The sequence below is a fragment of the Hibiscus syriacus genome, unplaced genomic scaffold (assembly GCF_006381635.1).
Source record: "Hibiscus syriacus cultivar Baekdansim isolate YM2019G1 unplaced genomic scaffold, ASM638163v2 tig00117032_pilon, whole genome shotgun sequence".
Taxonomy (NCBI): Eukaryota; Viridiplantae; Streptophyta; class Magnoliopsida; order Malvales; family Malvaceae; genus Hibiscus; species Hibiscus syriacus.
The window spans coordinates 252153-278848 of record NW_024063532.1 but is presented as its reverse complement, the minus strand read 5'-3'; the positions used below and the strand labels follow the sequence as shown (position 1 = coordinate 278848).

Here is a 26696-nt window from a genome sequence, read left to right as displayed (position 1 = left end):
TGCAATTACACTTGAATAAAGTTGTCATTCAAATTACTTATGATATTATTGATAAAAAAGATCCACATATTTTATTAGAGATTGGTACATAATTTTGAAATTTAGCCTTAAATATTAATTATTTTTACTTATTTTAGCATCTTATAAAAGGATAAGTATCAATAAATAATAACGTGTATTAAAAAATGATTAGCTACCACTCTTCTGATTTACACATGTTTTCATTGTTTTCTAAATTTATAAATGGTTGATATATTAACTAATAAAGAGAAATTTTTTACTCGTATTGTATTATTTGTGAATTTAAATTTAATCTTATGATAAAAAGAAAATGTAGATATATTATATCTCTTCATTTATCACTTGATTCAGATTTAGAGAGGTTCTACTCATCCAAAATTCGACTTAATTTTTGAAATAAAAACTCTCATCCAATTTGATGCAAATATATATAAAAAGAATACCATTTTTATTCAATAAAATAAAAATCTAATTGGAAAAAGAAAAATATTATTACAATTATACCTGAATATACAAAAGAATAATTATATTATTATCTCGAGTTAAAAAGTTTCATCCTAAACCTAATCCGAATTAAAAAAAAAATCTTAAATATATAAAGAATAATTATATTATTATCTCAAGTAAAAAATTTCCATCCTAAATATGAATCCAAATTAAAAAAACAATCTTATAAGATTTGATCGAAACCTGTCGAATCCGAGTATCATGCACATTCCTAACTGCCTGCATTATAAGGAACGGACTTCAAATTTCAACCACAAATTCCCAAAAGACTTATCTTCACATACCATAGAAAGGATATAGAGGATATTTTGGTTCCACCAAAAATTAAAAAAGAGAAGTCATAATAAAATTGGAAAGGGGAACCAAAGACTATTGTTAACATCTCAATTCTTCATAAGAAAGATATACAAACACACACTACACGTGAATCGAGCCAATATAGAAAGTATGATACATACATGGCATCCTCTGCAATCTAAAGTTGAGCTCTAGAGCTTGGCCAGGTAGAATTCTGAGAAGCCTCAGCAAACTCAGGGGGGTGGCACAGGGTTAACAGGTATATTCCGAGCTAGTCGCAGACTAGCGTCAAGAAATGCCTCAGATGACAACGCAATAGATGTAGCAGGCACAGAGTTCATATTGGGTAATGAAGGTACTTTGATAGGGTAAACTTCAGTGACTTCTTCAGTGCTCTCATCCAGATATACAACATCCTGCATTGTGAGTTGGTGGTATTCAACAACCTCCCTCAGGAAACGATTCTCACGTGCATAGATAGAATTCTCATGAGCTAGTCGCGCCTTCTCTGCCAACAGAGTCTCAAGTTGAAGACGAATCTGAAAATGGGAATAAAAAAATTTCAAAATTTTAGAATGGCTTACATGACGAAAACTTAATTACTTCCCTTATCACTTACAATCCACACTGGGGACTAAAGATAAACTCGAACTATGTTGAGAGCGGAATAAAAGAATAAACTGTCTGGTTAGCTAAGCTAGAAAACCTGATAATGTTTTACATAGTTTTAGTGCTACATGATGAGCCTAGCATGCTGATGCCGATGTTCTTTGTCATAGAACACATTCTGGATACATAGATAATGAGGCACATTATGACATTATGTAACATTGTAATCTACAGGAAGCTCTGATTGGAATATCCTTCATTTTATTCCTAATATACTTTCCCCTCATCCAGTGGGGAGGAAGATACTTGAAAATGCTTCATGCATCAGCCTCTATCATTTCCGACATCTAATTGTTACAGAATATCAAGTTTGGTTTTAACTACCTTTTTTTCTGTATTTTTGTTCAAAAATGGTAGAAGTTTAACAGGAGTATTTCATATGATAGTATGAACAATTAATTTCTGGATATTTTTAAATCAAACTAATATTAAGATGTCAAAAATGCACTCGATCAAAAATGAGTGGGCGATTGGTCCATACAAGGAGTAAATTTGAACTATGTTTCAAACAAAAAAGACATCCAGATCATTCAGGTGAGTAAATATAGCAAAGGATAAAATGATAGAACTGCATACCAACTCATCGTCATCTGGGTTATCTCCCCTTTCATGATTCTCTCGAAGGATTCTATTTTCTTCCTCCAGCTGAGCGCACCTCTCCTTTGCAAAAGCCAAATCAGCTTTGACAGTTTTTAGCTCTCGGAGAAGCAGCTTTGCCTTGGCAGCCATAGCCATCGCAACCTGTTAAAAAAATTGAATTGCCAAATCATGCATCCAATTTTCACAATAAAGTAATTACAAAAAAAAAGGGATTTATGCAACTTATTTCACATCTATAAAACAACCTGTCTTCCACATGATGAATACTATTTAATTTTATATTGTTCTTGCTCTTACATATATGCCACTGAACTTATGAATAACTTTAAAAAAGGTTTAAAGACATCAATAACAGAGGGATACATCAAATATAAGAAATAAGGAAGAAAAGCAATCTTATATTCTTAGCATGTTCAAACCATTGTTACTTTTATATTGCTAAAAAAAACCTGAAATCAGACTTCTAGAGCTAGAAAACCACAGGTTACAGGTATTGCACTCAGCAAAATATATCCATCATATGAACCAGTGACACAAAGCGGCCACCTTACGTCGCGAGATGCCTTCAATTGAATTTCCAGATCAGCTTGCAAGGATGTTCGTGCTTGGTGCTGCATTTGTGGTTGTTTAGCAGCGTGATTCGGTGCCATAGAACCACTATGCTTTTTCCTGATATGTTTGCGGGTTTCCTGAATGATGCCTGCTGTCCGATTCTCCACAATCGTAAGACCCTCCTGAATGCAAATCAAAGAAGAATGAATAACTACAGGATTGTAAACAATTTCAGAAGTACAAGAGAGACATGATAGTTGTATGACAAATAGATTGACAAGTGGTAAACGTTTGGTTACCAAAAAAAATATAAGTTGCAAGAAATAGTTTGAATAAATAGAAAGTGTCCTTCATTTATTTTTCTTTTTTCCCTTTCTAATTATAAACAAACAGTTTATAAAAGCAAGCTAACTGATACCAGGAACATTTATATATTTATTTACCAACAAAAAAGTAAGAGAATTTATGAACTGACCTCAACAGATTTTCCAAGGTAATTTAGGGTTGAGGCAATTGCACCTAGGCCCTTCTGCAAAGTGGGATTGTCTGTTTTGTTATGCCTATCATGTAACTGGTATACATTACGGTACTGCAGATAGCAGAGAGTGAACACAAATATTCAAATATAGGTCAGACCAAAACTCATAAATGAACGAGTAAAGAAGCATTTCCGTCTATGTTCTCGCACACTTGAACAAGTGATTATATCAGGAAAAAAGAAAATCCAAAGCAAAATAGCCGCAGGAACTTGGAATGGAAAAGGAAATAAAGTGTATCATGAAGCCGATGCTCTTTATTAGTATATAGTACTGGTGTGTTGGATTCTGACTTTATCCGGGGTTGGCCCTTGATGCTGCTCCGATTTAGCTTGTCCACCTGGCTCAAATTGGCGGTGCTCATTATCGTCATCCAAAAAGGCTTTAGCTTTCCTAGCAAGAGAACCCCAAAACCCTTGCTTGGATTCATCTAAATTTTTCAATGAGGCATATTGATGAGGCTCGGATTCCTGGAGTCAGAAACGTGTTCCGTTAGAGAAGTTTGGGGTTTTTTGAGGAAAAAGATTGCAAAAAGAACCGACAAAACGTAGATCAAACAGAAATATTAAAAGAACCTTGGGGGTGGGGGTGGCGGTGGAAGTGGGCGTGGGCGTGGGCGTGGATAGAGCAGCAGACGAGGAATGAAGGGAACTATAGCCGTAAGCGGCGGAGAGAGAAGAACCTAAGCGGGCGGAAGATCCCCTAATGGCTTTGGCTGTATCCACTTCTACGTCTACCAAATCATCCGTTGCAGGTGCTGAAGGCAATATTCCCCCCTGCTGCTGCCTCCTCCTGTAAGCCATTCCCTGTTCCGACTTATTTGCTCAATCCATCTACCTCTACTATACTTTTTCTGTTCCTGCTGGCTTCAATCTTTCAAGTCCCAAATCTCTCTTTCTACTCCCAATCCCCAAAGACTACATCTATTTTTCTTCTTTTGTTTCCCTTTGATTAAACCTCTTCTTACTCCGTTCTAGCCAGCCGGGCAGCAACTCAGTAGCAATGCGATGTCAACGCTCATCGTCTCTAGCAAATCCAATTTAATATTGCTGCCAGTCTTACACTTCACTGGCATGCAGCTTGTAATGGCCCATAGGCCCATTCCCATACATAACAATTTACATATGGTTAGCTGGCTTGTTTTGTAGTGGACTGATCCCTGTAAACCCGTTAGTTTACATGCTCAGTTTGGGCTTACTGGCTTCCTTGTTTGCTTTCCATCCTATTCTATCCACTACTTTATTTTTCTTTCTCCTTGGTGGTGGAAAGCTACCCCATTTTCATATTCAATAAAAAAAATTCTTTAAGTCGTTATAAATATATAATATTTAAAATTATGTGAATTTGTGTATAATAAATCATATTTAAGACATATAATAAATGGGTTATTCGAACATTTTTCAAATTCGAGATAAGGCCGGACTATAAACACCTATATTAACAATGACTTGTCTCTCTAAAAGAAATCATCTATAGTTTTATCATATTTTGATGATGCGATTTGTGATGATAGACTTGTTTTTATGGAATCTTGTGTAGTTGTATTTAGGCATGATGTTAAAATTAATCTCTAATATTTATTAAAATTATTATTTTATCTCATATTATATTTTTTTAGAGTATTTGACATCTAAAGTTTCATTTTAGGAAAAAAAATACCTCTAATATTTGACAAAAAAAATCATTGTCTCTTATTTTTTTTAGGCATTTTAGCCATCAGCTTTTCATTTTAGGTTAAAAAAGGTCATTATTTTGGAGCGATAAGCATATGTTAACTAATGATTTTCATCTATAGAGGGAGTTTTTTGTACTAAAGTGAAACGTTGGGGGCTAAAATGCTAAAAAAGAATAGAAGCCAAAATGATCATTTTGATAAAAATTGGACGATGTTTTTGACATTATGCCTTGTATTTAATTATATGGTTTTATTATTATTATTATTATTATGAGATAAGATTTTGTTACACAATGTAAAACTCTTTTAATTTTACACATATTTAGGACCGTTGAATGAGTGAAAATAGATGGCTGAGATTAACGGTATGAAATGAGAATATATTTACTAGAAAAAAAAGAAATCAAGCTCGATCATCTATTTCCACTCTTACAGCGATCATAAATATGTGTAAAACTAAATAATTTTATATTGTCTAACTGAATCCTATCCCTATTATTATTATTATTAATTTACTATGTTGCTTTGCATTGACTTGCACTTTTGCATGCAGCCAATCAATATCCACTTTTCAAAATGATCCCATCAACATCGGCATCACCGAGCGTTTAGAGCTACAACCCTTATACACTGCATGCAAAATCAAAAGTAAAATCTGCAGCCAATTCATAAAAAACTCGAGCAAGCTACAACATTTTGATGGAAATGGTTCGTTAAAAAGGATCAAGGAGATCATAGTGCTTTCATAAGAATATAAACTGCTGCAGAGCGGTCTCTGCTGCACAGCCCTAGAGCCATCAACGCAGAAGCTGACGATTTTGCGAAACTAGGAGCAAGGAGTGTTTTCGGTCTTCTTTCTTACATGCGTTTTGCAACGTTGGGTCATTTTGTTCTTTTGTTTTCAAGTGGATGTAACTGAGATCTTGGCAAGGTACATGCATGTGAAACGGTTTTCTAATTCGTGTTGTTTTGGCTGCTTAAATATTTCAGTAATTATGGTCTTCTTGGATAAATTGAAATTAGTCAGGGTTGGAAAATTTAATAATAACATGAACTAAGCAAAAAATAGAAGCTAATAAAATTGATGAGGATTGTCAACTCATTTTATTCATACATTGACTATTTTAAAAGGGCAAAATTTTCGAGATAATGTTCTCGAAAATTTTATTTAACGATATAACGTACTCCCAAGATTAATTGCTCAAATAGGGTGAATTGCACAGTGTTGGCCGTAGGTCGCCATGCCTTCCGGGCGACCTACGGCGGTCGCCATGCACTCCTGGCGACCTTGTAGGTCGCCATGCACTCCTCCTGCTCCTCGCGTGATTCCTCTTGCCCTCGGATGCCCTCACATAGCTCGTTCGAATGGCATCGGTCGGATGCCCTCGATCGGATGCCTTCGGATGCCCAACGTGTTGGAACGTGCATGACACATGCAATCTCTCTCATAGCTCGCCGGGAAGACATGGCGACCTACGACCAACACTGTAGATTTCACCCTATTTGAGCAATTAATCTGAGGAGTGCATTATCTCGTGAATTAATTTATTCGAGAACATTATCTCGAGAGTTTAGCCATTTTAAAAGCATAGCAAGTACAACTGATGGGGACGTCAACTCATCCGCCTTTTACATACTTATATATTGATAAAAGCATAACATAGTTGGAAGCAGTGCAGTGCAACATGCATGCTTTGTTCTTGATACACACATACTATATATTGTTCTGATAGACTCGATTATTAAAAGCTTTAACAGCCTAAACGAACGTTGATAAAAGGTGAACTAAGCGAGGTGGACGGGATACATATTAGGGGGAAGCCTGGGCTTCGCAACTGCAACCAGCGGATTCGCAATAAACAGACTGTCCTTGGCCTCGGTCAGGTCGATGGTCGGCCCATTAGCTGGCGGGATGCTCCAACTGAAACACTGCAGCAGCCTTGCAAAGACCATGAAGGTCATTGAGCTCCCGAGCAAGATGCCCTTGCACCCACGCATGCCAGTGCTGAAGGAGATGAAGCGCAGGTCTGCTTCAGTCAGCGTCAGTGAAACACCATCCTCCTTATCCATGAGGTGCCGCTCTGGCTTGAACTTGAGTGGATCTTCCCAGACTTTAGGGTTCCGACCCAGAGCGGTGCGGCTGAGAAGCACATGACTTCCTTTGGGGATGAAGTAACCAGCAACGGTCGTATCCTCCAGGGACACATGAGGGACATTGAACGGTGCAATCGGGTGGAGCCTAAAGGCTTCTCTGGCGCATGCCTTGACATAGTTGAGTTTGGGGAAATCAGTTTCTTCCACTAGCCTCTCCCTTCCAACAACCCTATCGATTTCCTCCGCAGCTTTCTCTAGTATCTCGGGCTGGTTCAGCATCTCAGCTAGAGCCCATTCCACCGCGTTCGACGGATTATCCACCGTTGCAATCATAAATTCCTACAAAACTCAAATTTAACCTTAAGTTTTATTTGACTGAGAAAGAATGATGAAACTTGTGTGCATAACGCGTGTGGAGGATAGATAATATAGAGAGAAAGGTAGCTTACAGTTAGTTGAGCTTTGATCTCATCCGGTGTGAGGAGGATGCCACCCTTCTTATCTTTCAAAGAGATCAAAACATCAAGCAAGTCGTCCGCTTTCTTTTCCTCAGTCTTCTCACCATTTTTCCACTGTTGAATTCTCTCATCGATTATGGGATCGTGGTATTTTCCGATAATCCTTAGAGCCTCCTTCATGACTTTCTCATGGCCATCCAGATCAAGCCTTCTCAACCTTGGCATGTAATCAGAGACACAAAACGAGTAAAGATAGGCAAGAATAGTGAAAACGGCACTAACATGCTCTTCTTCTTCAAACCCTGGCCCACCATCCTCCTTACCCTCCCCGAAGTACCTCCTGCTGAAAAGAATATTTCTAGGTACATTCCCGCAATACTGCTGTGATGCCACCCTCACGTTTACCAGCCCGCCTGCAGATACGCACAGGTTATACACGTAACGCACAAGGTTATCAGCTTCTTCATCTCTTTTCTCCTGGAGCCACCGATGTCGGATTGGGGCAAGCATTTCATTGACCAGCACCTTCCTCATCTTCTTCCACTGATCTCCCATGGGAACAAGAGCTGTTGTTAAGAAGCCTTTGGTGGTTAAGTCCGCGGCCATGATAGTTGGTCTTGACGCAAAAACAGCGTCCTTCTCTTTCAGGAATTGACGGGCGATTTCAGGACAAGTGACGGTAATTACATGCACGTTCCCAAAGCGGATATACCCAATCTCAGTGTTGGCATCTTTCATCAGCTGGTGTATCCACCTGAACGTCGGCCTGTTCCGGACCATTTCAGGGAGGCTTCCCACAATAGGCCAAGGTTTGACAAGGAGAGGCGGAAGACGGGGTTGCATGTCTCTCCCCTTGTCCACAAACAGGAACTTGTGGAGGTAAAACAAAGCGAAAGCCAGGACAACAAGTGTGGCTGAAAACTGCAGGAAAGCAGTAACAAAGGGTGAGGAAACATTGCTCAGCTGGTGGAGGGAAGAATTCCACAATGCAGAAGTAACGTTCTCCATGGCTAGCTAAAAGAAAACAGCTTATGATGAACTGAGATGATAAGTGCTTATCCTTATGTAGAGAGGTTGCGGACCTACGGTAGCGAAGGAATCGAGGGATGAAGCAAGATGAAGAATGAATTGAGCGTTTTTTGTCGCTCCAGAACAGAAAACATTAAGTAAGCATTATCACTTTCCAGATTCCCCTCATCCCTCCCAAAAAAAAAAAAAAAAAACTTCCCACCGCAGGTCCACAGTCGAAAAAGTTTGTTACATATCTCTCTATCTTCCATATCAGTTCACAGGTTAATCGAACATGATCAAATATCTCTTTTTATATGGTAATAATTATTATAAAAAGTAATTTTATTTACATGGTAATTAATCTTATACATAAATATTTTTCTTTTAATAGTAACTATTATACTAAATTAATATTATTATAAAGATTTTTTTTCACTCTATCCGTAATTATTTATTGAGTTATATATAAACTTTCACCACAATTATTTTGAATATTTTTAAAAATTAAATTTTATAAAATATATATTTCAATTCGAAGATTTTTAAAATATATTTTTACATAATTTTATCAATCGTAAATTTTAAATAATAAATAGTCAAAATTGAAAAAGTAATCAGAAAAAAATTAATAAAAGACAGTTTTAGTTACACGTAGATTATATATTTTTATTCACAAATATGAAAAAAATATTATTATAAAATTGTGTATTTTACATATAAAAAAATTAGTTCACACTACTTGAATTCTTTCCTCCAACTCCACTCTATTTAACACCCCATTCTTCTTTGGCTAGATAGTTAATACATCCTCAAATAACACAATTAACAATTAAATTGGTTACCGATTTCTATGTGACCTTCTGCCATTCCAAGCTGTAAAAATTAATTTTCTTAACATCACCCTACCTGTAGTTTTATTTGTGGCTAATTTAAATACGTTTCTGAGTTAAAACATATCCATATACTATATGTTTTAAGGATTAAACTTCCATTAATAAAATGAATCAAGAACAACGAAAATTACCAAAAATTGTTAGGACCATATCCATTTACTATTAATAAATATAGTCCCTTCAATAATCTTTAGAACAAATAGTTAAAAGTTTTTAATTTATATCTCTTCTCTCTTTTAAGTTGTGGGTTCAATATTCATTATGAGTAAAATTCTCTTATCTTAAATCATAAACCCTGAACCCTAATCCCTAACACAAAAATAAGGACAAAGGAAGTAATAGTTTGAATCTAATGACATATTATTGTTATAGCTTAATTAAATCCGTGAGTTTGAAATCTTGAAATATAGCTGTATTTAATATATAGCGATAGTATTTCGATCATTTTTGTATTTATATTTGAATAGATGAAATTAATCTTTATTTAAACTATTAAATAAATAAATAATTTTTATATTATATATAAAATATATTTAATCTATTGACAAACTAATACAGAGGTAAGGGAAATCTTCTCAACCTAACTTCCTCCATTCACAAACACCAGAATTTGAATCTCTTTACTTGAGGGATTTAATATTTACTCCCACTAAACCAATCGGTTGTTAGTAATATTTTATATTAAATTATTCAAACACGAGAAAATTTATATATTTTCAAGAAGAAAAACACACACACATCGTTATTGTATAGCATATAAAGGTACAACTATTCAACTACACACAGATATTCTCCTTCGCTTCTCGTGTCTCGTGGTCCTAACTCCTAAGGTTACTACATCAATTAATCTTCGTTTACTGCTTCCGAATTTCGTAGCAATCTTTTTTTTTTAATTTCTTTATTTGCTGAAGAAATTCTTCCCATCCGCTTTAGTATCTGGCTTCACCATCTATACCAGATATCGAACATGTACTGGAAAACGCCCTGTTCGGCAAATACGAGCTCGGCAGGCTCCTGGGTTGCGGCGCCTTCGCCAAGGTTTATCATGCCCGTAACGTACGCACTGGAGAGAGCGTGGCCATTAAGGTCATCAACAAAAAGAAGCTTTCCAATATCAACTTGATGTCTAACGTCAAGCGCGAGATCTCCATCATGAGTCGCTTGAACCACCCTTACATCGTCAAACTCTTCGAGGTATTGGCTTCTAAAACTAAGATCTATTTCGTGATGGAACTCGTCAAAGGTGGAGAATTGTTCGCTAAGTTTTCTAAAGGAAGGTTCACGGAAGATCTCAGCCGCAAATATTTCCAGCAGCTCATCTCGGGGGTTGGTTACTTCTACACCCGCGCGGTGTTCCTCCGTGACTTGAAACCTGAAAACCTCCTCCTCCTCGACGAGAGCGGGAATTTAAAGGTGTTGAATTTCGGTCTCAGCGCCGTAACCGACCAGATCCGACTCGACGGGCAGTTGCACACCTTGTGTGGGACCCCGGCATACGTGGCACCAGAGATATTGGCAAAAAAGGTTACGATGGAGCTAAGATGGACCTGTGGTCACGCGGTATCTTCCTCTACGTCCTAAACGCAGGCTACTTGTCTTTCAATGACCCAAATATTATGGTTATGTACAAGAAGATTTACAAAGGTGAGTATAGTTGTCCCAAATGGATGTCGAGCGATCACAAACGCTTCCTGTCTCGGCTTCTGGACATGAATCCCGCTACGAGAATTACGATTCATGAGATTCTCAATGATCCGTGGTTCAGGAAGGGTGTTTACAAGGAGCTCAAGCTCCACGAGGAGCATGGCAACGATGAGTTACCACAGGTTTCAAACTTGAATGCATTCGATTTGTTATCATTCTCATCGAGTTTGGACCTGTCTGGTTTGTTCCAGGAATCGCATGAGCTGATCAGTGACCGCGAGCACTTTGTATCGAGAGAGTCACCCGAGAAATTGGTGGAGATGGTGGAAGAGGTTGCTAAGGGATAGAGGCTGTTGAAGGTGAAGAGGAAGAAAGAATGGGCCTTGAATTGGAAGGGGAAAACGATAACTTTGGGATAGCGGTCGTGGTTTATCGGTTAACGAGAGAGCTGGTTATAGTTAAGTGTGTAAAAAGGTGACTCGACCTATCTGTAAAATTTGACTGAAATCGATTCGAGTTAAAATTGTTTTTGACCTACGTTGTGACGATCTGAAACGAACTCAAATCAGAACTGGTGTTAACCTGAACCCGAGTTGGACCTGAAAATTGTGGATCTGAACCTGACCTGCACCCGACCAGAGAACGACCTGAACCCGAATTGAACCGAAAATATGATATCCGAACCCGAACTGCATCCGATTAATATGAACCCGAACTCGAGATTGACATGGTAAATAACTGGTATTACCCGACCTGTTTTCAACCTGAGCTGTAATTGACTCAACATGTAAATGATCTGACATGTTAAAGTGATTTGATATCGTTCTGACTTATAAGTAATATGTTACAATTAATATAATTATGTTATTTTAAATTTATAATAAACTTATGATAATTAAATTAATATGATTACTTTTTGAAATTTAATTTTTATATTAATTATAATTTGTATATTATAAATTTGATTTTTATATTAATTTCAATTCTTTATATTATTTATAATTCTTATATTATAAATTTTATTTATAATCATTAAATTAAATTTAAATATTGTTTTATTGAACATGATTTTATTAAATTATATAAATTGAGTTAAAATATTCATAAATCTAATTTACTTTTAATGTGAAAATTGATTAATAATTTAAGTATAACTTAACTTGAAATTTTAAAATAAAAATATATTAATTTAAATGATGAACTTATTAAAGATTTGAAACTTGAATAACATTACAAATACTAAAACAAAAAAAAATTATAAATGAAGTTAATTTTATTACACTTGAAAACACTAAATTTACAATAAAATCAATTAAACAAAATTTCATTATCAAATGATCATCATCCATAACAAGTAAAGTATTTTCACCACTCTAAGTTCGAATGTAAAGATCGGACCCCTCTTTTGCCTCCGGGGAAGCTGTTACGGTGAACCATTCTTTCAACTTTCACAAACTTGGTGCAAAGTAGAAATTAAACAATAACCTGGAGGCCGTCTTGCCTCGATTGGTTTCCGTCCGGTTATCAGCTCCAACAAGATAACCTCGAAAGCATAAACATCAATTTTATCATGCACTTTTCCATGTTGGAAATACTCGGGTGCCAAGTACCTACATACCTAAAATATGAGAGAGAAAAAGACAAATCTTTACCGAGTATTTCATGAAGCAAAATAAAACGAAAAAGTATCCTTTAGCTTTCTATAGGACAATGTTGTTGACAGCATACCCAAATGCTCCTTTAACAATTTTGCAAAGGAATGGAATTGAAGGTGCGGATGTCCAAGTTGGTAATCCAAAATCACACAACTGCAACCATTACAATTGCAGATATCACATAATCCAATTGCAAAACGACGACTTCTATCCGTTTTCAACTCGAATTAAGGACCAAGATCCTTACCTTGGGCGTTTTCTTGGAAGAAAGAAGAATGTTGGAGGGCTTGATATCTCTATGAAAAACACATCTTTCAGTTCCGTAGCTACTACAAATCCTTAATATACTGCAATTTAGCAAAATAAGCTAATAGGTCCAAAGGCTTTATGCTAGAGAATCAATTTTGAAATACCGAACATACAAAATGTAAAACAACATTGTACACATAGGAGATGCTGACAACCTCTGTCAACATCCAAACCAGTTTACACCAGGTGTGAAGAATGCAATTGGAAAACTAAAGGATTTGGGATGGATGAAGTGTGTTTTACAAATATCAAAATACAATTTTGCAGTATAATTTAAGGCCCTGTAAGCAAAACATGTATTCTCACATCTGTTTTGAGCTATCACTATTATAGCCTTGATTATTGGATTCAAAGAATGTATAGTGAATAGAATCAATTACATAACCACATAATTTGTTCAAATTAGTACTGCTGCGTATCCCTCCAAAAAGAAACTTTAACAGATAAAAGAAGGCTCATTGACAGAGAAACTTTAAAAAGTAATGGAAAGACGTAAACTTCCACTTATAATAATTTGGTGAAATAACAGTCAGTACAATAGCCGATTTGATCTAAAGTTTCCCCACTCAAATGCCAATTTCTGTCTTCGGATGCCATAAGAAGCGTAATGAACACTTTTAATTTGTAGAAAGCATCAAAACCATGCAAACTAAATAGATTTCTATCCATTACCAATTTTCATTGCTTCACTGAAGTACCCAATTCTACTTCCAAAACTATAACATAACATTCAATCATACAACTTACAGGCAAAACAATATAACCATACCTCATAGGAAAGAACCCTCACCTTTAAGCTTGAAGCTACCTGTCATTTCAATCAACTTCATCAAGATATATACAAAAAAAAACAAATTCCAATTAATAGAATAACACTAAATATCACTCAAAAAAGACCAAAAAGAAAAATAGAAGCTTTGTGCTCACCCATGTAAAAAGTGCTGAGAGCCCAACATCTACTCTAATCCAGAAAAGCAGCAACCCTCTGCAAAATATGAACACATAAACAACTAAACAAAGAAATAAATGTTAATAAAATATACACACACCAGAAACTATATATATTTGGAATGTCTGTCTAATCAATACTTTCTCTTCACTAACCCAAAACTGCTATAAAGTAAAAGTAAACAATTAAAAACTATAATTATTTCACTAAAAATGTGTAGATTATTAAAGTTTGATATCAATTCACATACAACTATTTCATATACAAGAAAAATAATACAGTATTCCATTATACATGAAAACTATGTCTTTGTTTGATAATCGGTTTTTGCTCATTACAAAGTTACTAAGAAAGAGGATTAAAAATGGATAAATGACTAAAATGCAACATTAATTCTAATATAGACTACTACTTTCTAATCATGCGCTGAAGCAATGTTTTTCCCCCTGAAAAGTTAGCTCATTTTATCCCATTTTCAAAAGCAGAAATTAGAAACTGTTGAAAACATTTTGATGTTTCGATATAACAAATTAATTTAAAAGAATTTTAATTTTGAAAAAGGTTTTTCTAAGCATATTTGATATATTAAATCGAATATCAAAATATTACTCAAAGTATTTCAAAGTTCATTTTAAATCCTTACTCAAGTGTAAAATTAAGTTTTAATATTAAAATAATTTCAAAATGATTTTATAAAATATTTCGAATCATTTCAAAGCCAAAAATTCCAGATTGCTCATAGGGAACCGATTCCCCCCAAGGGGGTACCGATTCCCCCTGAATGGTTTTGCTCCGAGAAAAACAGAATGCTCGGAGGGAACCGATTCCCCCCAGTGGGTATCGATTCCCCCCACTGTTCAAAGGTCGAAATATTTGAATTTTACACTTAGGGAACCGATTCCCCATGAGGGGGTACCGATTCCCCCCATACTTCAAGTAGAAATATTAATTGTTTTCACACTTAAGCAGCTCCAATAACTTCATTAATGATCCCCAACGTTCAGAAGTGATTCAAGGTGTATTTAAGTAAGCTTAGAAGCCATTGATCAATAACAAGAAACAACAAGAAACTAGAATCAAGAGAGAATCAAAGAGAAAGCATCAAACCTCAAGTTTGAGCATTTCAAGCCTATTTTTCATTCAATGTTCATTTTGATTTCAAGAACACTTATTGTGCTCAATTGTATTATTCTTGAGTGTTCTTTTCTTTGTTCTAGAATTGTGCAAACAACCTACCTTGTGAGGATTTCCTTGTAAGTTTGCAAATTTATATTGTTCTCTTTGGGAGAGAGTGTTCTCAAGAATTTGGGGTATAATTCTTGAGGGTTTATAAGTTTAATCTTTGTCCTCAAAAGAAAGACAAATTAGTGAATTTGTGGAAAATCCTTAGTGTAGATAGCTAAGGTAGTGGACATAGACTTTGGTTGAGAAAGTCGAACCACTCTAAATCGATGTGCAATTACTTTCAATTTTCTGCAAAAGATTCCACTAAAATTTTAATTGCCAATTCACCCCCTCTTGACCATATTCGTCGATCGATTAACTCAAAAATTGGTATCAGAGTCTAACTCGTTTGAAGGTTTAATCGCCTCTTGAGTATATTCGGGAAGAGTTACATCGATAATCAAAGTCATCAATGGCCTCTACTTCAAACTTCGACTCCGGTCTCGATTCGATGCCGATCAACAAGCCTCATTTCTTCAATGGGGCTAACTATGCCTATTGGAAAAATAGGATGATGTACTTGATTCAAGCAAGTGACATGGGAGCATGGAATACAGTAGAAGAATGATACATCAAGTCTCTCACTCATCCAAGATTGTGGAGTGAATGAGAGACAAGAATGTTCCAGCTCAACTCCAAAGCCATTCATATCATATTTTGTGCTCTTGGACCAGATAAATACGGAAGAGTTTCATCTTGTACAACCACCAAAAAAATATGGGACAAACGTCAAGTCACTCATGAAGGTACCGATGAGGTAAAGAAATCTAAAATTAGTATTTTAACGCATAACTATGAAAATTTCAGGATGAAACCAAATGAAGATATCAAAGCTATGACGGATAGATTTTCAACGATTGTCAATGGTGTCAAATCATATGTAGAGATCATTTCAAATGAAAAGCTTGTGAGGAAGTTAGTCTACTCCCTTCCAAAATCGTGGCAATCAAATAAGTCAGCAATCATCGAGTCTAAGGATCTAATGTCCTTAACTCTTGAAGAACTAATTAGTTCCCTTCTCACTCATGAAATGATGCTTGAAGATGAAGTGGACCTCGATAAGATTGACGAGACACCAAAGGAGAAGGAGAAGAAGAAAAATATTGGAGTTGCTCTCAAATCCACAAAAGATGAGAGTGATTCGAATGACGATAATGATGACGAGGAAATGGCATTATTTGCCAAACAATTCAGAAAGTTGATGACGCCCAACCGAGGAAGAAAATTGAAACGTCATAAAGGCTTCAAAACTGAATCGAATGAGAGACCCGATCTTTTGCTATGAATGCAAAAAGCCGGGGCATGTCAAAATGATTGCCCACAATTGAAGAAAAAAGGTCAATCCAAAAAGAAGCACAAGGCTCATGTAGCTACATGGAGCGATGAAGAAGGTTCCGATGAAGAGGAACAAGAAGTTGCAAACTTGTGCTTGATTGCTATCGAGGAAGATTCTAAGGTAACCTCTAACTCATTTGATTTGGATGAATTATCTTATGATGAGTTATTAGAGGTTTATAATGGGTTGCCTTTGGATTATAAGACTCTATTTTCAAAATACAAAAATGATATTTCAAAATTGAAAAATGAAAATAGTCTTATATCCGAGGCCAACAATGAGCTTGAAAGTAAGATCAAAGAATTGTAAATCAAAATTAATGATTTTGAAAAGAAAAATACTGATTTGCATAACTTACTTTCAAAAGTTCATGATGATCATCAAACGAATTTGATGATCTTAAAACTTCTTTTAATAAGTTTAGAACAAAAAGTTTTGAAAAATGTGAGAATTCAAAATCTAACTTTGTTAAGAAAAATTTTAGAAGCTACAATCATAGAAGTCCTCAACGAACCTTGAATGATAAAATTGTTAGGAGTATATGGGTTCTTAAAGAATCCATTACTACTAAAGATAAGGATGTTCTTCATAAATGGATACCAAAGGGAACAAGGATTTTAGAAACTAATGAATATGGACCCAAAACAATTTGGGTACCAAAAATTAAAAAATCTATGTTTGTAGGAAAAGAGCATTGCTAAGGGCACGGGAAACAAATCCAATTCATGGTACCTTGATAGTGGATGCTCGAGATACATGACCGGAGAAAAAAGCCGGTTCATAGAGCTTAACGCCAAAAATGGAGGAGAAATGACTTTTGGTGATAATTCAAAAGGTCACATTGAAGGTATTAGTACTATAGGTAATACCTCTTCCATACAAAAAAAATATGTTATGTGAATGGATTAAAGCATAATCTATTGATTTTCAATTATCGATAGAGATTCAATGTCATGTTTGAAATTAATGGTTGTAAAGTCATTGACATTGCATATAATCGGGTTATGCTTGTTGGTCATAGAATAAGAAACATATACATGGTGCATTTAGATTCTATTGATATGACTAATTTGTGCCTAGTTGCTAAGGATGAGCATGATAGTTGGTTATGGCATAGGAGACTAGGACATGCTAACATGAGTGTTTTGCAACGGTTAGTTCAAGGAGAATTGGTTCGAGGGCTGCTTAAACTAAAATTTGATATGATAAAATCTGTGAGCTTGTGCTAAAGGAAAACAAAGCGATTTTCTTTTAATCCATTAATGATGTGTCAACTAGTAGAGTATTACAATTGATCCATATAGATCTTTTTGGGCCAACTAGGACTACTAGCTTGGCTAGAAAACAATATGCATTTGTCTTGGTAGATGATTATTCTAGATATACTTGGGTTATATTCTTAAGTACTAAAGATGAAGCATTAGAAAATTTCATCACATTTTAAAAAGTAATCCAAAACGAAAAATGTTACTCTATCACTAGTATTAGAAGTGATCATGGCACTGAATTTGAAAATTTTGGATTTAATGAGTTTTGTAATTCTAATGGTATTAACCATAATTTTTCAGCACCTAGAACCCCTCAACAAAATAGAGTTGTTGAGAGGAAAAATCAAACTTTAGAAGAAATGACTAGAACCATGCTTTGTGAAAATAATTTACCAAAATATTTTTGGGCGGAAGCCACAAATACCGCTTGTTATATTGTAAATCGAGTAATGATTAGTTCAATTTTAAAGAAAACTCCATATGAAATTTTCAAAATAAAAAGCCTAACATTAGTTATTTCATCCTTTTGGATGTAAATGTTTGTTTTAAACAACGGTAAAGAAAACCTTGGCAAATTTGATGCTAAAAGTGATGAAGGAATTTTTCTGGGTTATTCCTTAAATTCTAAAGCTTATCGAGTATTTAATAAAAGAACTTTAGTTGTAGAAGAGTCTATACATGTTGTTTTCGATGATAATCTCCTTCCGAGGAAGGATTCTTATGTTAATGATGATGTAGGTATTATAAATACAAATGACGTTAGACATGGCGTTGGAGAATCATCATCAAAGGAAGAAACAAAAGATGAGGAAACTCATGATCCTCTCAAGAATCCAACCATTGAAGAAAGGGAAGTATCTTATCCAAGAGAGTACAACTATGTCAAGGATGGTGAGATTATAGGTGATCCATCCAAAAGGGTAACAATTCGAACTTCTCTTAGAAATATTTGTAATTATGTTGCATTTATTTCATTCATAGAGCCTATGAATATTAAAGAAGCATTAAATGATGAACATTGGATTATGACTATGCAAGAAGAATTAAATCAATTTGAGAGAAGTAAAGTGAACATTAGTTGAAAGGCCTAGTAATAAATCTACTGTATGTACTAGATGGGTGAAACATATGCTCCCGTAGCTAGGATGGAAGCAATTAGAATGTTATTAGCATTTGCATGTTTTCATGAATTTAAATTATATCAAATGGATGTTAAAGTGCATTTTTTTATTAGTAGTTCAAATTTATGTTGATGATATAATATTTGGTTCTACTAATGATGTTATTTGCCAAGAATTTTCTAAGCTAATGCAAAGCGAATTCGAAATGAGCATGATGGGAGAGCTCTCATTTTTCTTGGGACTCCAAATCAAGTAAAGAAAAGATGGCATCTTCATCATCAAGCTAAGTACGTCAAGATATGCTCAAGAAATTTGGACTGAAAATGGCAAGCCTCATGACACTCCAATGAGCTCTTCAACAAAGCTTGACTTAGATGAAGGAGGTAAATGTGTAGATGTTAAATTATATAGGTTAATGATTGGATCTTTACTTTATCTAGCTGCAAGTAGACCATACATTATGTTTAGTGTTTGCTTATGTGCTAGATTTCAATCATGCCCTAAGGAATCACATTTACTAGCTGTTAAGAGAATCTTTAGATACCTTAAGGACACTCCTAGTTTAGGACTTTGGTATCCTAGAGACTCTAGTTTTAGCTTGCATGCCTTTTCTGATGCGGATTATGGAGGATGCAAATTAGATAGGAAAAATACCTCTGGTACTTGCCAATTCCTAGGAAATATGTTGATTTCTTGATTTTCAAAGAAACAAAATTGTGTTGCATTATATACCACTAAAGCAGAATACATTTCAGCTGGTAGTTGTTGTGCACAAGTTTTATGGATGAAACAACAACTTTTTGATTATGGAATTGAAGTAGGTACCATTCCTATCAAGTGTGACAATACTAGTGCTTTGTCACTAAAAATCCCATCCAACACTCTAGAACTAAGCACATTGAAATAATACATCACTTCATTAGAGACCATGTCACTAAGGAAGATGTAGTTCTAGAATTTGTTGATACTTTGCATCAATTAGCGGATATCTTTACAAAATATTTAGACAAGGAACGTTTTTTGACACTTAGGAGAGAATTAGGTTTAACTGACCTATCTTCACTAAGTGTTTAAATAATTTTAGCATTTTAAAGAATAAATGAAAAATACTTATAATAGTAATTTCTGATTACATTCATTGCTATTAGTTAGGGGGAGTTTATGATTCTTGATGAAAAATTAACTTTATGTTCAAATGTAGTTTAAGGATTAATTTGATTGATTGAACATAATTAATTTTTCATATATGAGTTACCAATACCACTAGAGAAGATTAATTTAGCATTTTGAGTGTTTAAAATACATATTTTTGAATTATAGGGCAGAGGGAATCGATACCCCCTTGAAGGGGAACTGATTCCCCCTTTGAAGGGAAACTGATTCCCCTTAGGGGAATCGATACCCCCTGGGATTCTAGTTTTTATGGGCAGAACACCCTATTTTTCTTAAACCCTCTTTATCTTCTTCCATTGTCGTCGTGCTCTTCTCTCCTCTCTCCTTATCTCCTATTTGCTTCATAACATCTATTTCTAGTCAAAATTTCATCATTTTTCAAATCCTAAACCTGCTAGCATCATTAAAATCGTGCAAACAACATCAAAATCCACTCAATCTCATCTTTCAAGGTAAATTTTTCTAAACTCTCTATTTTATTGATTTTGAACATATGACTAGTTTCAATTAGTTCTAGATAGAAATAGTGATCGGACATTGATTATTAGTGTTTAGAAACTAAATTTTTACAATTAATTTCATCAAAATCTCACAAATTTTCTATTAATTTTTGAATTTTCGAAATTAAAAAAAATGAAAATCTTTAATTAATTTTAAAATTGATGATTTTTTATTTAGTTATGTTATTTACATGTAAACTATACATACTATGGTTTTTCATACATTATTTTCAATAGTTTTTCAAAACTTTACCCATTAGGATTTTTTTTGAGAACCTTGAAATATTGAGAACTCAATTGATTTTTGGGATTGATTACATTGCAAACATGTGTTTTATAATTGCAGGTTATTCATTCTATTCCGATTTTCTTAAACCATATCAAATCCTAAACGTACTAGGTCTTCATCTAGTCGTTCAAACCAACTACCAAATCTACCTCCAAATCCTCCTCCTATTCCTGAAATTCCTATTCCTAATCTCGTTGATCCTAATATGACTATCCAAAACTCGTGCTTCAATCATCCTGGTCCTAGAAATCATCGTTTTTGGTATTATCAATATTTTGACTCTTACAAAATTAGAGAAGAACGTATCCCTTCTCTTCAAGCTATGATAGATATCGATTTTAGATATCTTCCTCTTTTACAAGAGTGGAAATTTGATAAACTTTGTGACCTTGAACCTATAGTTTACCATCAATTTGTTCGCATCTTCTATTCTAATGACGTTTGTGTTAAAAACCGAGCTCAAACCAAAACTATAGTAGTTCGTTCCTATCTCCTAGGATAATTCTTCCATCTTGACTCGGCTTATATAGCCAATGAATTAGGGTTAGATAATGATGGTATATCAAATGAAAAACGGTTTTTAGGTTCTCGTTATAAAAGATGGGATAGTGTGAGTGTCTTAGATCTTCATGATCGTTTTCTTCATCTAATGATTTCTTGGTGGTTTCGATCATCTGGAGGTCGTTACTCAACTCTTAGAGCCTTGGATTTTTGGTGGTTACATTGTTTCCAAAACAATATTAAAATAAACCTACCTCAGATTATTTTTGCTGAAATTATTGAAACCGTAAATCTTGTTCCTAATAAGAAACTCTGTTCATCTCTAGTTTACGGTTGCATTCTGAGTAATCTATTTTCTAAAGCTGGGCTTATAGTTAGTCTAGATGTCGTCTTTCCTCTCAAAAAACAAATTAATCTTCTTTCCTTAACGAGAGCGGGATGAATAAAGAATAAGAAAACCGGTGAATGGGTTCGATCTTCTGAGAATACTCCGGGAGCTAGTTCTTCACAAGTTCCACCAGAAGCTGACGACGATCCCGAGCTTGAACAATTAATGCAAGATATTGACGAAGCCGATGATGAGCCGGAGCAGCACGAGGAACAAGCTCAGCAAGAAGATCACGTGCCTTCATATTTTCAATCATTTATGGAGACATTTGTTTTTCGTTATGCATCCTTGGATTCTCGATTCACTTCCATAGAATCTCACTTATTGACTATGGAAGCTCAACAATTGAAAATTCTCTAGGAGATGCGTGCAAACAATGAAGCAACCAATGCTCGTATTAATGCACTCACTCATGAAATGGCAGCTATGTGAGCTCATTTCCCACCTCCTGATCCTCCTACGGATGCTTGAACTTTGATCTTTGCTTTGCTTGTTTGGATTGAACTTGGATATTTGCATTATTGTTAAAACATTTTGAATGTTTTTGGATTGTTTATTTTTGGTTGTTCAAACTGATGTTTAATACATTTGATTTGGATTTCGTGTTTATTTTGCATCTTTAGACATATATGACCAATTATCCATTACATGTTTATGAATATTGATTATGAAACTAATGGCTAACATCTCTTTTGATTGTGATCTTAGCAGCTTAAGCTTTATATTAATAAATCAATTGGCTTACATTTTTCAAAATTCTTGTTTAAAACGTTTTTTATAGGGTCTTTTTGATTTAACAAAAAGGGGAGAAAGTGTTAAAGTAAGGGAGAGTAGTATTTTTCAAAATTAAAATTCATTTTGAAATTAGAAAATCTTAAAATGTTTTGTTATATCAAAAAGGGGGAGATTGTTGAAAACATTTTGATGTTTCGATATAACAAATTAATTTAAAAGAATTTTAATTTTGAAAAGTTTTTCTAAGCATATTCGATATATTAAATCGAATATCAAAATATTACTCAAAGTATTTCAAAGTTCATTTTAAATCCTTACTCAAGTGTAAATTAAGTTTTAATCTTAAAATAATTTCAAAACGATTTTACAAAATATTTCGAACCATTTCAAAGCCAAAAATTCCAGATTGCTCAGAGGGAACTGATTCCCCCCCCCCCAAGGGGGTACCGATTCCCCCTGAATGGTTTTGTTCCGAGAAAAACACAATGCTCAGAGGGAACCGATTCCCTCCAGTGGGTATCGATTCCCCCCACTGTTCAACGGTCAAAATATTTGAATTTTACACTTAGGGAACCGATTCCCCATGAGGGGGTACCGATTCCCCCCACGCTCCAAGCAGAAATATTAATTGTTTTCACACTTAAACGGCTCCAATAACTTTATTAATGATCCCCAACACCAGAAGTGATTCAAGGTGTATTTAAGCAAGCTTAGAAGCCATTTATCAATAACAAGAAACAACAAGCAACTAGAATCAAGAGAGAATAAAAAAGAAAGCATCAAACCTCAAGTTTGAGTATTTCAAGCCTATTTTTCATTCAATATTCATTTTGCTTTCAAGAACACTTATTGTGCTCAATTGTATTATTCTTGAGTGTTCTTTTCTTTGTTCTAGAATTGTGCAAACAACCTACCTTGTGAGGATTTCATTGTAAGTTTGCAAATTTGTATTGTTCTCTTTGGGAGAGAGTGTTCTCAAGAATTTGGGGTATAATTCTGGAGGGTTTGTAAGGTTACTCTTTATCCTCAAAAGAAAGAAAAATTAGTGAATTTGTGGAAAATCCTTAGTGTGGATAGCTAAGGTAGTGGACGTAGACTTTGGTTGAGAAAGTCGAACCACTCTAAATCGATGTGCAATTACTTTCAATTTTCTGAAAAAGCTTCCACCAAAATTTTAATTGCCAATTCACCCCCTCTTGGCCATATTCGTCGATCGATTAACTCAGCAGAAACCAAAGATAATACAAGGAAAACGATGAATTGAATTACATATGAGAGGAAGACGGTGGCACAGTTGGATAAGGGTTGACTCCAACCGAAGAAGTTTGTTGATTACTTGAAGAAGAAATGCTGGCAAACCTTTCGTCTCCAGATTTTCTAAAAACTAAACCATAGGCAGGGAAAATAGGAAACAACAATGAAAGAGGGAAAATGAGAGAAAAGTGGGAGATTTTAGATGTTGAGCGGGAAGAAAAGAGACCAAAAATAAGGAGTGAGGGTTTGGCCGGGAAGAGGCTGACGGGAGAAAATGGTTAATTTTGGGGCATGTTTTCAATTTTATTCCTATAAAATTTATATTAATAAACTATTTATAATTAATGTTAAAATAATTATATATATAATTATTTAATATAATAAATTATATTAACTTATATTAATATAATCTAGTTTATAATTTATAATTATTATTAATATAAAATATAGTATATCAAATTAATATTAATATAAACTATATGTTATAAATTATATAGTATAGTTTATAAACTATAGTTAGAATTGCCCGTCCAGCTCAGTTGGTAGAGCGCAAGGCTCTTAACCTTGTGGTAGTGGGATCGAGTCCCACGATGGGCAATTTATAATTCTGACTGCCGGAGGTCTTCCACGGAAGTTGCTCTCAACCTGACGTTGAGGGCAGCCTACTACCTTACCTCCCTCTCACCCCATTATATATGGGAATAGGGTCAGCTAACTTTATAAAGGTAAGCTAATTTTATAAACTATAGTTAATATAATTAATATTAATACATTATAGTTTATAAACTATCTATTATATTAATATAAATTATAGTTAAGATAATTAACATTAATATAAACTATATAGTACATTAATATAAACTATAGTTTTAAATTTATACTATGGGTTATCAAGTATAAACTATATAGTACACTAATATAAACTATTGTTTATAAAATATAGGTTACATATATAATTTATATAACATATAAATAGATTGTATATATATATATACTATAGGTTATATATATATATAGTTTATATATAATATATAGTTTATACATACATGTACTATAAGTTACATATATAGTTTACATGTATACATATACTATAGGTTACATAGATTAACTATTGTTTATGCATGGTGTTTATAAATAATTTACTTTATATGGTTTACATATATAGGTTATATATATATATATATATATATATATATATATATATATATATAGTTATATATAATATATAGTTTTACATACATGTACTATAAGTTACATATATAGTTTACATGTATACGTATACTATAGGTTACAGATTAATATTGTTTATGCATGGTTTATAAATATTACTTTATATGGTTTATAATAGGTTATATATATATATATATATATATAATATATATATATATATATATATATATATATAGTTTTTATATACTATACATAGTTTGTACATACATATACTATAAGTTACATATATAATTTACATGTATACATATACTATAGGTTACATATATTATTGTTTATAGACTATAGGTTAATGTTACATATATAATCTATATAAACTATTGTTTATATAAATTATATATGAATTATCAAATGTGTCTATACATATATAATTTATAAAGTTTAGGATTTAGGGTTTATGTTTAGGGTTTAGGGTTTTATAAACTATATACTTTATATTCTATACTTATCTTTATATTTAAACTATATAAACTATATAATTTATACATACTATATATAAATTTTAGTTTATATTAATAAACAATATAATTTATACATAGTATATATAATTTATAATTATACATAATATAAATATAAGTTGTATATTTAAATAATTCATATAATTTATATACTAACTATATTTATATTAAAACTATATAGTTTATATATAATAATATAAATATAAACTATATAGTTTATACATAATATATATATATATATTATAGCTGTTTCAATTTTTTTCTCAACTTTTGAAATGAATGTAATTTAGTCCATTTTACAGATTTTCTTCACATTTTACAATTATTTTGATTTTATCCCTTGGTGTTGTTTAATTTATTTAATTTATTTAATTTATTTAATTTCATATTTATTCAATTTAGTCCTTAAAATTATATTTTCATCTGAAATCGACCCATACTTATTACTTATTTATATTTTTAATTGGCCCATAATTTTTTAAATGGGTATAATTTATTACTTTTTATATTAATTTCAACCTCAGATTTTAAAATTATTTCGATTTGGTCCCTCATCAATGTGTGTTGTTTAATTTATTTATATTTTTACTTGTAATTTCATATTTGTTCAATTTAGTCATTAATTTAATGTTTTCATAAAATTGATCCATGATTATTTATATTCTTAGTAATTTACTCTAAATTGTATACAATTATAAATTGCAATTTAACGTTTGCGAAAGACAAAAATAATTAATCCAAAAATAAAAATTGACTCGATTTGAACTCAATTTGTATATGATAAAGATTCGACCTGAATTTTATCTGCCAATGATGTCACCTGATCTGAATGAGATTCGCCTGAAGTCCATCCGAACATGAATTAACCTGGTCTTTATCTGTTCCGGACCTGAACTGTTTTGACATGAACTGACATCGATACGAATTGAAAGTAACCCGACCTGAATCAGAACTGTACCTGGTGTCAAATCAACTTGAAAATGACCCGACCTGATTTGACCTGGACACGACCTAATCCGAGTCGAAGCATCAAATTTACCTGACTTGACCTATATCCGTTTTTACCCGACCTGACAGGATCCGACTGAAATCTAAACGATTACCCGATTTTACATCCCTAGTTGTAGTGGAAGCCAAGAGAACGTGCGGTGATGCACACCGCTACAGGGATACTTGGAACAACAAAATCAAACCTCTCCTATTACGATGATTGATATCAAGTTGAAAAAGAAAGAAAGAAAGACAACGGGAAGAAATATAACAACAAAATCAGGAAGTAACAATAGTTTTTCCAATAGAGCTACTATGCATCGGTGTGAAACGAGAACAGAAAGGTTAGGATTGCGGTGAAG

At 33.7% G+C, this 26696-nt stretch overlaps 2 protein-coding genes, 1 non-coding gene and 1 pseudogene across 4 annotated transcripts; 2 read left to right on the top strand and 2 right to left on the bottom strand.

The window, feature by feature from the left end:
• Positions 1 to 825: 825 nt before the first annotated feature.
• On the bottom strand, positions 826 to 9619 carry LOC120196272. Of its 2 annotated transcripts, XM_039198114.1 has the most exons (8): positions 9615 to 9619; positions 9278 to 9280; positions 3758 to 3988; positions 3476 to 3652; positions 3122 to 3235; positions 2646 to 2828; positions 2071 to 2235; positions 826 to 1364 (listed from the first exon to the last, which is right to left on the bottom strand). In XM_039198114.1, exons 3-8 carry the CDS (start codon positions 3983 to 3985, stop codon positions 1059 to 1061), a joined length of 1173 nt encoding a protein of 390 aa, XP_039054045.1. In that variant the 5' UTR covers positions 3986 to 3988; positions 9278 to 9280; positions 9615 to 9619; the 3' UTR covers positions 826 to 1058. The 2 variants fall into 2 exon arrangements, with proteins under 2 accessions (XP_039054045.1, XP_039054044.1); XM_039198113.1 differs by lacking the exons at positions 9278 to 9280; positions 9615 to 9619 and having other exon boundaries at positions 3758 to 4184.
• LOC120196357 (isoleucine N-monooxygenase 2-like) lies at positions 6453 to 8417 on the bottom strand. Its single transcript, XM_039198182.1, has 2 exons — positions 7401 to 8417; positions 6453 to 7290 (listed from the first exon to the last, which is right to left on the bottom strand). The coding sequence occupies exons 1-2, from the start codon at positions 8415 to 8417 to the stop codon at positions 6643 to 6645; spliced, it is 1665 nt and encodes a 554-aa protein (XP_039054113.1). The 3' UTR covers positions 6453 to 6642.
• Positions 8454 to 26649, top strand: LOC120196356 (annotated as a pseudogene).
• On the top strand, positions 24184 to 24256 carry TRNAK-CUU. Its single transcript has one exon. It is a non-coding gene; the product is annotated as a tRNA-Lys (tRNA).
• Positions 26650 to 26696: the final 47 nt, after the last annotated feature.